Source organism: Planococcus citri, chromosome 1, assembly GCF_950023065.1.
Source record: "Planococcus citri chromosome 1, ihPlaCitr1.1, whole genome shotgun sequence".
In the NCBI taxonomy this organism is placed as follows: domain Eukaryota; kingdom Metazoa; phylum Arthropoda; class Insecta; order Hemiptera; family Pseudococcidae; genus Planococcus; species Planococcus citri.
In genome coordinates this window covers 90746232-90762919 of record NC_088677.1, presented here as the reverse complement: position 1 = coordinate 90762919, position 16688 = coordinate 90746232, and the positions used below count along the sequence as shown (strand labels likewise).

The following is a 16688-nucleotide window of genomic DNA, read 5'->3' as shown; positions in this document are numbered from 1 at the left end:
TTTCACCTTTTTAGTTTTTACATAGGCGAGTACCTAGTAGGTACCTACGTGTACATACCTACCTTCGTATTTTATTTTTTTCGCTTTTTTAAAAACTTTTTCTCAGCTTGCGCAATTTTCTCACATAGTCGGCGGGGCGAGGCGCGCCGCGGCGCGGCGTTTGTTACGAAATTAATTATTAGGTAATACGAAATGAAACGAAACGAAACGAAACGAAACGAAACGGTCCCGAACAAGTTTACGAGTAGGTAGGTAGGTAGGTATATGGAAATGAAAAAACTACCGTAACGTACGAGTACGTCTTTTCATATTTTCGCCATGTTTGGGTTAAAAGTTGAAAAAGTTGAATTTCAACTTTCAAGAAGGCAGGTGAAATACGGGTACGTAGACGTACCTACTCACCTACTCGTATGGTAGGTATACCGGTCTATAGCCTATACTCGTCGCGTAGTTGTTAGAATGAATGAAAACAACGAGAAGAGAAAAAAAGGAAGAACGACGCGACGAAGCAAAGAAGGGCGGAAAAAAGTGGTACCTACGGCTAGTACTTACGAGTATATACGCGTATCATAATTATTCGTACGTTGGTACATAGGTACAAGTATGTAAATCATACAATCGCACATACCTACCCACTCGTATACACATGGGTGGGTAGGTAGGTATTTAGCTATTTACGCGTAGCGGAGCCGGAGCCGGAGGCGCAATGAAAATTTCGCTTAGTCTCGGCCATCGCCAATTGTCGGATGTATATCCGCGACCGTTGACGATGACGACGCCATTTCGTGCGCGACCAGTCGCTTCGGCCATCTGTCGCGACCGCGGCTGCACCGGCACCGGCACCGGCACCGGCGCCGACGGCTGCACTCGACGTAATGATTTTCGGTTCGCCAGCGAATGTTTGAATTTTCTGATCGAAACGGCATCGGCATCCGCATCGGCGGCGATGTTTTTGACTCGGCATCCGCTCGCAATCGGGTCGTCAGCGTTTACATTTGGCCGCACTACCACTCGCGCCTTTGCCTTTGCCTGCCCCTGAACGCTAGTTTTCTGCAGTTTCTTTTTAACGTTGGCGTCGCTACGCCTACGGCTACGGCTACGGCGCTTGTGATCGGCTGCGGCCATGTTTCGCCGTCGTTTTTCCTCTATACGTAGCATCATCGGCCTTGTTTCAAAATTTCAGTCGTACGTTTCATATTTCACGCACCAGCAGTAGCAGTAGCAGTACCAGTACTGGTCGCGGCTAATGCGTACACGACACACGACACACGTACTACACACAACTTGCGCCGCTTAATTGCTTGGAAATTTCAAAACAACGAAAAAGTGAAAAAAAACGAAAAAACAAAAAACCAACCAACTAATACGAGTAGGTTAGGGACTATACTGAATTTAACCGTAAACTTAAACTTAACCCTAGAAGTTAAACAAAGGCAAATTTTAGGTTAACGGACGTTAAATTCAGTATATAAACCAAGCTAAAGTATAAGTTAAGGGAATAAGTATCCCCTTAAATTCAGTATAGTCCATCCTTTACACTAAACGAATAAAAATACTCGTAGCTATACCCAGTACCTAAACCTATCTAATAAAAAAAAAAGCAACTAGGTCGTACCAATAGGTATTCGTGTTCGACAGTGTATTCGATTGGCGCCAGGCGCGATCGAGTATTTCGCCCCAAAATAATAGAGAGCGAGATGCGATGATGACCATTTCCATCGGTAGTTGCCTGTTGCCGCGCAATTTAAGCCAACTGCGAAGAAAATCGTACGTAGTTTTTGCCAACGCGACGTGGCGCTCGCCATGAAACGTGCGTGTAGCCGTGTACTCGGATGTTAATAGAATTGCATAACTAGTTCGCCGTGAATACGCGAATACGCGAATACGCGAATACGCGCACACCCATCTCACAATCAGCTCGAGCCGAAAAGCAAATTCCGGTATCGGGGTATACGATCGAGTATAGGTATCTACTACCCAGTCGCATATCGGTCAATTATTTTTATACGATTTTTTTTCGTCATAATCGCCGTTAATACTTATTCACACATCAACCGACCGTCAAAGAGGCGCGTTATATGTACGAAACTGTCTTAACGTTAACGGTTAAATATCAACGCTACGCTACGCCACGCTACAATATTTCGAGATCGCGCCATTGATCTAAGTGAAGTAAATCATCGTATCTATAGTTACGATTAAAACTTTTTTCAATTGCAAAATGAGATCTGAAAATTTTGAGGGAGTGGGCGCGGCCGCCACAATAATCGCCAATTTTTATTCAAATCTTGAAAAAAAGAAATAATAGTAGGTTACAAAAAAGAAGAAGAAAAATACTCGAGTCGAGTATAAGTAGACACCTAACTAGGTACCTATGTAAAATCGGAGGGTCGCGTCGTTGGAAATTCGACGGTGCCGAGTTGGAATTTATCGGCTGGTGCACATTATCGTGCACCTCCTGCGAGCATGTCGATGTCGATGTCGTTTGCCTCGATCGCTATTCGCTACCTATTTTTCGTAACAGGTACATATCACGTCTATCATTTTGTATGTACATATGTAGGTACTCGTAACTGGCGAGTTAACCTACGAGTATCGTATCTAATGAAGCGAACATCAGTTGACGAGAAATTGGTTGCACGCGAGCATACGACGCGACGCGACGCGACGTGATACGTGATGTGGCGTGACACGAGTGATAAAAAAAGATGACGATGGTGGATGGTGAATGGTGATGGCGGCAACGCTAAACAACGTCGTTAAATCAGCTAATAAAATGAATCGCTTCGATAAGCCGATTACGAGCTGATATTTGATTGTTTTAGAAAAGCCGACAGGGCACAGGCACACGAAGCTTTATCATCGTCGTAACGAGAGCGACGATGCGATACCATCGATTCTTCGTTTCTCTCTCGCTTTCGCCCTCTCGCCCTCTCGCCCTCTCGCTAGGTAGTAGCTAGGTAGTGTAGTAGGTACGAGCGAGTAACGAGTGTCTCTCTTTCTCGCACGTCTCGTCCGTGTTTTTCGTAAGCCGATACTATGGGCGGTGGCGGCGGCGGAGGCTACTGGAGCTTTGTTGGTTCTCGTCGTCGTCGTCGTCGTCGTCGTCGTCTCGATAATGCTGGAAACGTGCTATGCCGCTTGTCGCCGATTAAACTTTGTGCTTTTCGTTGGCGACCGGCGACCGGCGACCGGCGACCGGCGATCGGCGACCGAGCATCATTTTCAAACGTATATACGTAGGTCTAGGTATACCATAGATACGCTGATCTAACCGGATGAGTGAGAAACGCTCCTTGTTTTGCGCTTTCCCGCTTTCGTTTTCGCAGAAGCCGCCGCGCCGCGCCGCGCCGCGCTAATTCGGCGTGCTCGCTTGTTTTTTGTCGTTTTCGAACGCGGCCTACCTACTTCAACTATTTCGAATTTCTGAATTTCCGAATCACGAAGAGTACTAAGGGAACCTCTTCAAGTGTCCGCCTCCGATTCGAACGGGACCGCGATTTTTGGAAACAGCATCGTCTAAAACCCCCAAAACCACATTTTCAGCTGCCCAACTTCATATCTCGATATTTGGCCAACGTTTGAAAATTCAAAATTGACTGTTTTTGGTGATTTATACTTGTAAAAAAAAGTACGTACCGTACATGATCGGTAAAACTGATCAAAATAAGTCCTAAAACAGATAATAATTTCCCCAAATCCGAGATTCGCCATTTCCAGCCATTCTAGAGCCTCCGTCGCTCGCAAATTTTGAGTAATTCTGGTTCAAAGTTCAATACTTAGACTTACCATCCGCGGTTGGTTTTTGCATTGTTTTCGCAACTTCAAACTTGTACAACTTTTAAACGGTTGCACGTACACGTAGAGCTTTCGATAAACGCACCCATTTTAAAGAAGATAAAATTTCCAACATTTTGCTATATTAAAATACGCGCGCGCGTGTTCGCTGAAGATTTCAAGTATTTTTAGTTCAAAGTTGACACATACTCGTACTCGAATAGGTAGTACCGCGGTATGAAAAAATCGGATAATAGAAGTATTCGTAAAATCGTCAATTTTTCGCGAAATAACAAAAATTTAACATCAATCGATTTTAGCTTGAAACTACATACTTAAAAATTCACCCATTCACCCGAACCGGCGAAAAATCGAAAAAATTGCATTTTCTACACGTAAGATTGTATGCATATTGCATAGGTACATACATACGAGTACGTTCTGATAATGTTTACATCCGTCGTGTCGAACCAAAATGGCGTATGCGTATACTTGCCATATCTAGAACTTAGTACCCGTTAAGCAACATACGAGTAGGTACCTACGACTTTAATGACATCACGAATACTCGTAGGTGTGTCTGTGTAGCTACTTAGCTAGTAGACATATCTTCGACTACTAACTCGTATTGTTTGTTTGTTTTAAATCTCGCATGTATGTACCTGGCTACCTACGTCTACGTACATCTACAAGCTACATACTCGTACGTACTCGTCGTAGGTGTTGGAGCTTTTTGATTTGAAGCTCGCGAGTTGCGTGAGGAGGAGGGGGCGACTGCAAAGGTGGAACGACGCTTGTTTTATGTAGAAACGGAATCGAAAACGGTAGGTAACGCAGATGAATCGCACAAGGCGCCCACTTGCCCAGGTACCGAAATCCGAATGGCGAATATGCTACGTTACGTTAGATGAAATCCGGACAATTAGGGACTATAACTACACACTACTCGTAATGCGCGGTACGGACCAAGGTACATTACATAGGTAGTATCTACGTAGGTCTAGGTACCTATTTGTATTATGTTTATTGTTTACTTATGCGTATGCGTATGCGTATGAATACACGTACCTAGTACCTTGTGGTGCCCGGGTCTTTTATGGTAATTGTGGTGCCCGCGTACATAGAGGATCACATATATATGTATGATAAAGGTGTTTCGGAGCAGTTTAGTTTTTTTGGTTTTTAGTCATAGTGGTGCCCGTTATATAAACTTGGTACTTGCGGTGCCTGCCTCAAAAATTTTTTTTTCACCTTAGAGTGCATTTCATGAGATTCTACATCGTTTTATATAGAAAGACCTTGTGGTGCCCGATTTGGGCACCTCAAGACCAAAACCGGGCACCACAATGACTACGTATACTTAAAACGGGCACCACAATGACTAAGTTTAAATCTATGTATACATACTAACGAGGGAGGTGTCCCAGGTGACGTGCGCCGATTTGCCGATTTCAATGATTCTTGCACCATTGGATAGAGGACATCGAACATAGTCTACCACGAAATTTTCAGCTGCTCAAGTTGATACTCGTATTTCAGCCTTCCAGGGTGACTTTTCGATTTTGACACGGTAATTTTGAAAAATTGGCCAAAAATATAAGTGTATATAGTCGGCGCAGGTCGCATACCGAAACCTTTAATATTATTTGGGCATTTTACGTATGTAATACCTACATACGATGAGACTAGCCCACGGTGAAATTTTCAGCTGCTCGAGTTGATAATCGTATATTTCAGCCTTGCAGGGCGATTTTCGATTTTTTCAAAATTGCAATGTGAAAATCGAAAAATTGCCCTGCAAGGCTGAAATACGAGTATCAACTCGAGCAGCTGAAAATTTCGTGGTAGACTATGTTCGATGTCCTCTATCCAATGATGCGAGAATCGCGGTTGAAATCGGTGAATGTCACCTGGGGCACCTGCCTTGTATGTAAGTTATAAATGAATATTTTGTAAATCTATCAGCAGGTTGTAATTTGGTTGTTACATAAGCGCTGCCTAATGCCGCGCCAGCGGCGAGGTGAAGCGAACAGCGAATGAGTGGAATGTAATATGCAGGTATGGATGTATGCGTGTCAGAGATGGAACGATTACCGATTATAATCGGTCCGATTAAATGACCGGGACATCGTCGATAAATCGGATCTTTTATTTCAGGCTTTTTGATTGGTCAATGGTACCGAACGCCCCGCATGACGTCATGTTTTTTGGCTGATTTAATCTAATTTAATCGGCCGATTATTTTGGCGATTATGCTCCGATTATTTTGAGAAAAATGATCGATGTAGCATCGATTATAATCGATTCCATCTCTGATGTGTGTATGTATGTATATATATGTATGTATGCATGGATAGATGGATGGATGGACGGACGGGCGGGCATAGACAGGCAGACAGACAGACAAACAGACGAACGAACGAATGAACGAATAAATGGATGAAGGGGAGGGCGGGGCGGTCTGCAGCGAGAGCGGCAGCGCAGCGGCATAAATGCGACTAAAATGAGCGTGCGATAATCTATAATTGTCATGATGTTTTGTTTAACCTGGCCCATACGGGGGTTCTCAAGCGACGTCGTTGATGACCGCCGGCGGCGGCGGCGGCGGCTGCAGCGGCGGCGGCGGCGGCGTGCGGTACAGGGGCAGTCTGTAAGCTGGTTTTGACGTGGCTGTCGCACCGTGTCAGTTGGTCCCGTTCGCAGGATACATATTGCGGCCTGCTGTCTCTGTAGAGTACCGGTTTGTTTTTAGCAAAAAAAAAAAAAAAACACCAACATAGCAAAAGCACAAAACACAATACATATTACATAAATACGATAGCTATAGGTATTATACGATACGTAATATGTAGTATACGAGTAGATGTATGTATTACACGTACGAAATACGAGTATATGTACCCGATGTACCGGTTCCGGTACCCAGTAGGCCTATCTATCTACGTAGGGGTACGAGTTACGACGACATCACCCACGAGTTACACCTACTCGTACGTAATGCGTAATGCGTAATGCGTAAATAATGTACCATATAATTACGCAATATAGGCGGTACTCGTAGTTGCGCGCGCATTAGGTACCTATTTACCTAGGTACAGGGTGCGCAGAAATATCGAGTACCTGACCCCAAAACAGTTTTGTGCCAAATGATTCGGCTGGTCACGTGCACACGACGCGATTGGCTGTTTGGCTGTTGGACTGAGGTGATAACATTTCCCCAATCGTACGAGTAGGGCTATTTGCTATTTAATTCGAGTAAAAAAACTTTCTTCGGGGTAGGTACTCGATATTTTTACGCGCCCTATAGCCTATGTATACGTAAACGTATTATATATGTATACTTGTATACATTATATATTACACTACCTACCAGTACCATACCAGCTATTTAGGCTGAGTACATAGTGTAGACCGGGAATGCGATGATACCGTAACCGTATCGATACTTTTGAAAGTATCGTGATATCGCATCGATAGGTACGTACATCGTGATACTTTTGTTTGTTTATTTTATCTCGTAGCTTGAAAGTTGGCTGAAATGCCAAAACTTTCACAGAAAAAAAATTCACAAGCTCAGTATCGAGCAATGGATCGATACGTATCGATAAGTATCACGATATGTACATATATCGGCCATCGGCCATCGGGTATCATCCCATACCGAGCTGTAGACATACCTAGGCAGAGGCACACGGTTGCACACAAGTAGGTATCGAGCACCTTCGATAAAGTTTGCCGTCAACTCTTTTAGGTACCTACGAGCACTATGGTCTATGAGCATTGAGCACTGAGCAGGTATTTCAGTTGGTGGTCCGCTCGCAGTGAATAGCAGGTACGTATATGTAATACTCGTATCTAGGTATCTAGGTAGGTAAAGGTACTTATGTACGTACTAAGTACTCGTGTAACGTACGATAGTCGATAACTGAGAACATACTCGTATTGCACCAACCACCAATCACAATTCACACGTACGCATTCATATTTCGTCATCATCATTCATCTAAGTACCTACCTACCTACCTACCTACGTACTCGTATTCCACGTTGTCAACCTAGACCTACCTAGTACCTACCTACTCGTATGTTTTTAACATGAAACTACGTATCTTCGGGGTACTCGTACTCGTACTCGTACTCGATATTTCTGCGCACCCTGTAGCCTGTAGGTACCTAGCTCTGTGATAAGCGAGGTAAGTACCGGTACATTTATACGTATCGGTCCCTACGCCACGCCCTCGCGATAGCTTTACTACGATAGTGCGATTACGATTACGACGACGTTTGGGGTTGGGGTTGGGGTTGGGGTTGGAGTTTGGAGTCGGGGTCACAAAAGATGGAACGGGACGGAAGCGCGGCGCGGTGCGCGGTGCGCGGTGGCGCCTCGCAACGACGATTACCTACATTAATATACGTAACGTAAACGGTATAAGCCGTAAACAGTAAACAGTAAAGCTAAAATGTAATTGCCTAATTGATTCGCCGTGAAAAATAGCCGGGCACGTTCAACAAGTTTCCTAGCCCGGTGTGGCGCGGCGCGAGGTTGCGGTTGCGGTTACAATAATCGCCTCATACATCATTGTATTGCGTATCGTAGGTCTACCTGCAATCCTGCATACAGCGTGAGCGTGAGCGTGCTCGGAAATACTCGTACAGTCGATACTCGTCTTTCCGAGCACGCTATGTGTACCTACCACTACCTATGTACCTACGTCTTGTTCTCAGTCAGACGTAAAGGTTTGATTTTTATTGCCAAAAACTTGCCGACAAGTACGTACATAAGTAAGTAAGTAGTAGCAGTAGTAGTAGGTATAAATATATTGTATTTCTTTTATGTACTTAATGCAATAATTAACAAATTCAAGAACCCCTATGCGCCGAGGCGCTTGCGGGCATGGCTTCCACTGTATTAACAAGACCAGATAAAATCACGAGGGCTGTACCTACTCGGTAGTTTACAACTTGGAAGAAAATAGAGAGAGAGAAAAATAGGTAGGTACATAGGTAGATAATTAATACGATACGATGTATGATAGGTAATTTGGATGCTGCGGTGCTTCTATCGATGTTGATACGTCCTTTTTTGGTGGTGGTGGTGGTGGTTGAGGGAGGGTTGGAGGGGGGTGGTGGTATGGAAAATGAGACACCGACTGTGACGAAGATGGAGGTTATTAGAGGATGGGAAATTTTATTCATCGGTGAATTTCGTACTTATGCAATTCTCAAAACGTAATAATTTACTTGTAGGTAGGTAGGTAGGTAGGTAGGTAGACGGAGGTGCGTAGGTACCTATCTACTCGACAATTTTCACAGCATCAAATCGATTGTTGGAAAAAACACGTCGCTCGCTATAATAGGCACATAGGTAGACCTACGTATGTATTACTCGTACATACTTGTAGGGTGATATCGCATCGCGTCTTACTGTCCTCCGTTAGGTACTTAATCGTAACTAAAGGGACCGCGAGGCGCGAGGAACGAGTGCTTCGGCGAACTATACACGAAAGGCGAAAACATGGCGAAAAATACAAATATGTACCTACTCGTAATGGTAAACGCTGATGGGAGAAAAATATATACGATACATATCTACGAAGTACCTACCTACGTAGTACGTATGTACTTACACCTCGTGCTACCATACGGACACGGACACGGTAGGGGGTACGCGTATACGCATTACGCATACCCGTACATATACGAGTATCGTATGCGGTAGGTATCTCGCACTCGTAGCACTCGTAGTACTCGTACCTTGCCTATTGACAAAACTGCGAGTAAAAACTGGCGATGCGATGGCGTGGCGTACCAATGCGTGATTTTGGCAGAGGTACTCGTACTCGTACTCGTATTCCTAAAATGCAGCCAGTGAATAACAATTTTTTTCATAATACATGCGATGAAACGTCGCGTCGGTATAACACACCCGATAAATGTTGAGAAACGCTAGAATTACAACCAAGTTCAAACTATAGCATTGAAAAAAACATACAAATAGAGTTGAATGTATTTTTTTTCCAACTTGTTTACGTTTTAACGCGCTACGATTGGAGGAAAAAAACACCCGAGGGAAGGAAAAAAGGAACCTATATTTTTCCTTCCCTGGGTGCTTTTCTCCTTCCCTAGAGAAGGAGAAAAGCAACCATTCAACCAGATATTTTGCTAATTATTTACATAAATCGGTTTGTTTTTGTTTCATCGCATTAATTATGAAAAATATCTTACAATGCAAGAATCGAACTGGAATTTTACGTACCTATTAATACGTAATAATTCCAGTTCGACTCTTGTATAGTAATCTACTATTTCAAGTACCAAAAGTACAGCTGCGAGGTGCCCCGCGACCGAGTGACTAAGTGCGCGGTTATAGTGGAGCGCAGCTACGCGCTGCTACGCTACGCTCCACTATAACCGCGCACTTACGAGTAGGAAGCGCAGCTACCAGCGGCCAGCGAGTACTTGAATAACGCGCCGCGCCGCGCCGAGGTGAGGAATCAACGACCCCCACCCGAGATAAACTCTCGATTTTTTTTTTTTCAATTTTTCGAAAGAATTGTCCACTTTGTAACTTATATCCGTAAGTACGCGTACCTATGTGTAATTTTTCAACTTGATTTTTCGCATTTTTTGCTACGTAAAGTAGACCTACCTCCTACCTATCTTTACTTTAACTGTTTACTGGCTGAATCACGAGCGCCTTTTTGGAAAAGTTGACATTCACGTAATCACGTATCGCGTGTGCTACGCGATGCGAAAAAGCACGAGTACAATTTTTGTCAATAGGGTTCGGCGTATCACACCTCGTACTCCGTACTCGTATTACCTACGAGTACTTACTGTTACTACGTAGTTAGGTACGAGCATGTGTATGTGTACCGTGTACGTGTAGTGTTGTTGCGGTGTACGATTTGTTATTCGGACCGCGGACCGAGGACCGAGGACCGATGATTAGATGGATGCACTGGGCAGATGGGCAGATGGGCAGGACGCGCGTAGGACGTAGGTACCAGTCTCGATACAAATACGTATTTACCATACAGTACCTACATAGTATGTATATTCAAATATCGTACCTACGAGTATTAGGTTTATTAACGTAGCATAGCTACGCGTATAAATCGTAGTTACGCGCGTGTATGTGTGTGTGTGTGTGTGTGTGTGTGTATACAGCTGATGCGCTCGTATGATCGAATACTTACTTAGTTTCGTCGATAAATACAGCTTCCAGCACTTTGGCCGCATATCTCAGATTCTTCTGCAATAATTCGGCTGATATTTCGCCTTTTTGTAGTTGACGTAGCAAACATCGTAATCTGTAAACATAAATCAAACGGTGCAAACTCAAAGTCATTTCCATCGCATTCGCATTCGCACGCTACCCATGCAAAAAAATAGTAGTACTGCCAGTAGTAACAATTTGAACTTTTCAAGTAGTACTGCACAGTACTAGTGCAGTATTACCACAGTACTACTTAACTACTGAACTTCAGTACTCCTAGAGCATAAATAGTATTGAAGTACTACTGCAGTACTACTCAAGTACAATACCAGTACTACTTCCAGTGTACTGTAATACTGAACTACTGAACAAAATGGTACATGACTTTGAAAGAAGTACTGTAGTACTACTGCAGTACTACTAATCTATGATTTTTTTGCTAGGGTACATAGATAGGTACCTAGACCTACGTAGCAAGCTATGTACATAAATGTATACCTAGACCTACCACGTATCTACTCGTACAGGGTGCCCAGAAATATCGAGCACCCCGAAGAAAGTTTTTCATTAAAAATATAGGTTGGCAACGTGAATGGTTAAGTAGATGCGTATGATTGGTGGAATGTTATCTCTCCAGTCCGGCCAACAACCAATCATGCGCTAACTCGTATCATTCACTGTGACCAAGCCAAGTATTTTAGTAGAAAACTTTTTTAGGGGTACTCGATATTTCTGGGCACCTTGTATGTACATATTATATATTGTATGTATGTAGGCTAGATGTAGGCCAACTGATTGTATCCTACCTACCATACTCGAGTAGAGAAAGGAAACTTCTTACTTCGCTTATACATATACCATTCGTTGACATCAACGTACTCGTACATTATCTTCTACTTACATTATTACGTATGTGTACTAACAAAAATAGTGAGAGTGCTGAGTGCCTATCTAAGTACCTACTCGTATTTGATACGTTTGCTCCTTATACTCGTACATAATTGCGAACCCCCCCCCCCACCATTCAGTGTGGTTTCTTATATGTAGTTCGAAAAGAATGGTCACGAAAACGTACCGTGTTAGTAAAATTATTGCATTAAGCCAGTTCGACGTGAATACGAGGTGCTTTTGTTTTTTTTTTTTTTTTTTTTTTTAAAGAAAATCCGTCGACGATAACGAATTCACCGCGTCGAGAAACCCCCTTGACTCAAATTTCAACTCGATTCGCGACCAATTTCAAAGGATTTTTTTCCTACAAAAATTCTATCATCACGGTGGCTCACTGGCTCGCTGGCTAAATCGTAAATGTTGATAATTTGCTGGCTCAGTCGCGGTATATTGTCCCATTTCTGGTTCCGACTTCTGACTAATTCGAGATTGCTGAATCGAATCCGGCGTCAATTTGGGGCATCAGTCGCCGCTTCTTCGGGGAAATTCTAAAACTCCGGAAAGATGGACTATTTTTCGATAAAATTACTCGTATGGTCTGCATCTGCGATGGTGATTTGAAAAATGCTACATTTGGACGCGATAGCGCATTTCCTGATCCCGATGAAGAGGCCGTGCAGTGATAATCCGATGCCGTAAATTAAATCGCCGTGTCGAGCAATTCACTCGATCCAAATGTACGCTCGCTTCGAAAAAGTAAAGTTTTTTTTCTCGAATAAAAGCGTATTTCTCCGACTAGATAACCGCATCCAAATTCGATGTCCAACAGCAGCGCCACGCCACGCCGCGCCGCGCCGGTTGCTTTTGGGCTTGGGCCATTCATTTTCGACGTTGGAATTTCTCCGCAGAGCTCTCTTCTTCCGGAAAAAACAAAGACCCGAGAATCGTTTTCAAAAGTTGCTTTTTTTAAATCGGTAGGTAATGTTTTCTGGCAAATTCGAGGTCACTGAGCTCGTACAACGTACATGACGTGCAAAATGCACGTAAACTCGTCGCGTCGTACTCGCAAAAAATCGCATTTTATTGAAAAATATAGAGACGTTAGATTCGGACTCGTCAACCTCGAATCAGTCAAAAATCATCGTCAAAAATAGGCGTGAAAAAAATACACGCGCATACCTAGCCTCGTCCATCGACCAAACCAACAAATTACGTATCTACGTATATACGTCGCGTTAATAAAATTGCATAACCAGTTTGCCGTAAATACGAGTAGATTCCACCAAGTCGGCGCGGCGGTCGCGAATCGAGTTGAAATTCAGATTAGCGAGGTTTTGGCCTAGGACCGCGACCACGACCGTGCGAATTCACTTTCGACGTCGCGTCGGGCTCGGATTTTATCCAAAACAACCCCCACTCCCCAGTAGTCGTCTAATTACCATACGTTTGTTTTTCTATTCTTTCTCCCCTTTCTTTACTTCTGAATTCGCAACAACCGCCAGCGCAAGCGCAAGCGCCAGCGTCAGGGACTGACGCGAATTTTCATTCACGAACCCGAAAAATTTTTCTTACAACAGTTTTCACGAACGAATTTCGGCCCGTTTACGGAGGCATAAGGTAGCGTACCTGCTCGTACTCGTATTTTGAATTCCATATACGGCACCGGCACCGGCCGCGGCACACGGCAGCGAGGCGCCATCGCCATCGCCATCGCCGACGTCATTTCAGTCTTTTTTTTATTAAAAACATAGGTCAGCAACGTGAAATACGAGATGCGTACGATTGGTGGAATGTTACCACCTCAGTCTAACGACCGCGACCGCGGATCATTATTATTACTCCTATCATTCGCCGCGATCAACCGAACCGTTTAGTAAAAAACTTTTTTAGGATTACCTAGGGGTTGACGATATTTCTGGGCACCCTGCAGGCTACGTATGTAGATAGATTCTCACGTATGCCTTTCCTTCTTTTTAAATAGGTACCTCTACCAACTATTGTTCTTTATGGTACCTGCTTCGCCATCGTTGTTGCTGTTAATCGCTGTTTAGCGCTTAACCCGTTAGCCGATCGCAATTAGACGTTTGCGTATTCAATTTGTACGTAGGTTTGAATGACGACGACCACAGCCGCGGCCTCTGCACGGGTATGACGTTCGACGTTCGACGTTCGACGTTCGTGCTCATTTACGAGTATATACTCGTACGCACGTAGTGTTCCCAGCTTCGCTAAAAACGACCGCCTCGGAAGAGACGGCGGCGGCGGCGGCGGCGGCGATGGCAAAAGGGTTGTAAAAGAATGTCAATAATACGCGTACGTGAACGACGAACGTGAACGTGCGAGGAAAATAGAGCTGGCGTATAATGCCGATGCTACTCGTAAAAATACACCTTTAACCGGGTTGAGCTTCGCAAAATGAAAGGCTGCCATTAAAGGCAAAATGCTCGCCTTCGCCTCGATAATACCCTATGTGAAATTTTATTAGTTGACAAAACAATAAATTTCACAGATTCGGTCGGTATCCGACGCGGCCGCGGCCATGTCACACATGGCTGCAGCGCCAGCGCAAGCGGCGCGATATACACCAAGTACGTACGTAATACGTATATACCTCTACTTACGTACTTGGTTGGTATGTACAAGTACATAGTACATACATAGTGCATACTTACGTCGCGTCGCGTCGCCGTCTTTCATTTCGCGAGTGCAAGACGTACAAACGTACGTACGAGTACGGGTACGAGTACAAATTAATATAGGTACGCAGTTACGCAGTTACGCACATACGAACGTCTTGTAATTTATTAGATTTCAACGCGGGCTGACTGTAAATCAAACGGCAATTCGCGATAGTCTCAGTTGGTGTCGCCGCATCGCCGCATCGCTCTCACAAGCTTTGCTGGCTCCTCGATGCGAGTCATCGCAAACGCAAATCAATGCAGGTGTTGACCGTTAACAGGTTTCATTCACAACTGTAAACGATTCACACTCGCCAGTTCCGGGCAGCTGATACGTACCGGTACCGGCACCGGTACCGTACGGTAACGACCAGAAATGCGAGTCAATCAGTCGAGTGCGCGAGTATCATTGATTCATTGAAACTACTCGTACCTTAATACGTGCACCTGCGGCTGCGGCAGCGCATCTCGTCACCTTATCAAGCTGTAGGCGCCTTCATCGGAGCAAACGACGACGCGACGCGACCCCACTACCACGGGCATCGCATCGCATCGCATAGAATGGTACGAGTATTACTCGTATTCGCTGCAGCCACATCCGCCTCTTATTCCTATTTTCTAACCATTGAATTTGCAAAATGCAAAATTTTTCACGCGAAAAACTAGTTTCCAATCTCTGCATTCTGTATACCTAGTCCTAGTCATAGTCAAGGATGGTAGGTAGAGGTCCCTGTACATATCGTACATACATACTTTGTATGTATCATTGTATCTACCTAATTACACCAACTCTAAGTAAGACGCACCTGCACCGGGGTAAGTCCGAACAAGTTTGTGCATTCCGAAACGCTAGGTACTTAGCGGTAACTTCAGGCCTGAGGGTACTATGCTTTCTTTACCACGATATAAAAATTTTGCAAATTCACTTCCATTTCACAATTCACGTGTTTTTGGTTCGAGTGTACGTATTTTGGTGTTGTTTTGAAATTTTTTTCAAATACTCGTATGTACAGATTCTCATCTTTTAGTTTTTCACATAAGTTAAAATGTACATTATACTGGACGAGCTGTAAGCTGTAACGTTCTAGTAAAAATCTAACGACGCGACGCCGACGGTAATCCGATAGAGAATTAAATTCTTTACATTTTTGTTCCCGAGAATTTGTTGGTAGGACGCTCTGTTTTTAAACTAGAACATGTCCGCAAAGTCGGGCTTGGTCCAAGTTCACCCAAATTGGGGTAACCAATTAACCACGAACGATTTATATTAGATTCCACCGAACAAAAAAGCTATAGGTACTACATAGTATGACAATCGCGCTCAAATTTTCATCATAGGTAATAGGTTAGGAACCCTCGAGCCTCGAGGGAATATTCGCAAGAAATTTGAGCCATTTTGGTTCATTTGTGAGAGAGTATCGGTTGGTTTACACGTAAGTGTTGAAATTGTGAAAACCCCATGTGGACTTACCCCAGTGCGCCTTACTTACGTAATAATTATATGTACCTATGTAGTTGTACTACGAATAGTGTAGTACCAGTACGAGTATGCTTCTTACCTGAGGGCAGCTTTGTCACACGCGTCTGGCGTGTCGACGGCGGGCAAGTTATCAGTGTTCAAGTCTATCTCATCTAAAGCGTCATCGTCTGCGATCGTAACGCTGGTGCCACGGCGAAAATATTTTCCCGGCGGCAAACTTTTTTTTGTGCTACTTCTTCGTACTATGGTCAAAGAACCTTGTTCTACAAAAAATAAAAACAAAAATAAAAACACGAAAATTAGTGTCTCCCTTTACTCGTGTACAATGCCCAATGGCAGCGTCTGCGTGTAACTCACACACAAATACGAAAAAGTATCCACCAACGTTAACACGTATACCTACATATTATACTGTGTACACTATAGACTCTGTAATTATATGTCGGTGCGCACTCGGCATATAGTGTGGTGCAAATACAGTATTTGAAAATTCCAATAAATTCGAGTGCGAGTATTTTAATCATCGAATAGCAATATTATACATTTACTCGTATCTACCTACTCGTACACAGGGCTGCATACCGATAATCAATAGGTACCAAAATACCAATAGGTAAGTACCAGCTATCATCGGTGGCAACTATTC

The 16688-nt window shown here is 43.8% G+C and overlaps 1 protein-coding gene across 5 annotated transcripts in view; it reads right to left on the bottom strand.

The window, feature by feature from the left end:
- LOC135841058 (dual specificity calcium/calmodulin-dependent 3',5'-cyclic nucleotide phosphodiesterase 1-like) overlaps positions 1-16688 on the bottom strand; it is a 71979-nt gene that overhangs the window by 18826 nt on the left and 36465 nt on the right. For 3 of the 5 annotated variants that reach the window (XM_065357850.1, XM_065357859.1, XM_065357868.1), the window contains 3 exons: positions 16122-16305; positions 10977-11090; positions 6325-6504 (listed from right to left, as the gene is read on the bottom strand). In XM_065357850.1, coding sequence (XP_065213922.1) covers positions 6325-6504; positions 10977-11090; positions 16122-16305 — 478 coding nt within the window. The remainder of the gene's footprint in view (positions 1-6324; positions 6505-10976; positions 11091-16121; positions 16306-16688) is intronic. The other 2 variants (XM_065357876.1, XM_065357882.1) reach the window with 1 other exon arrangement.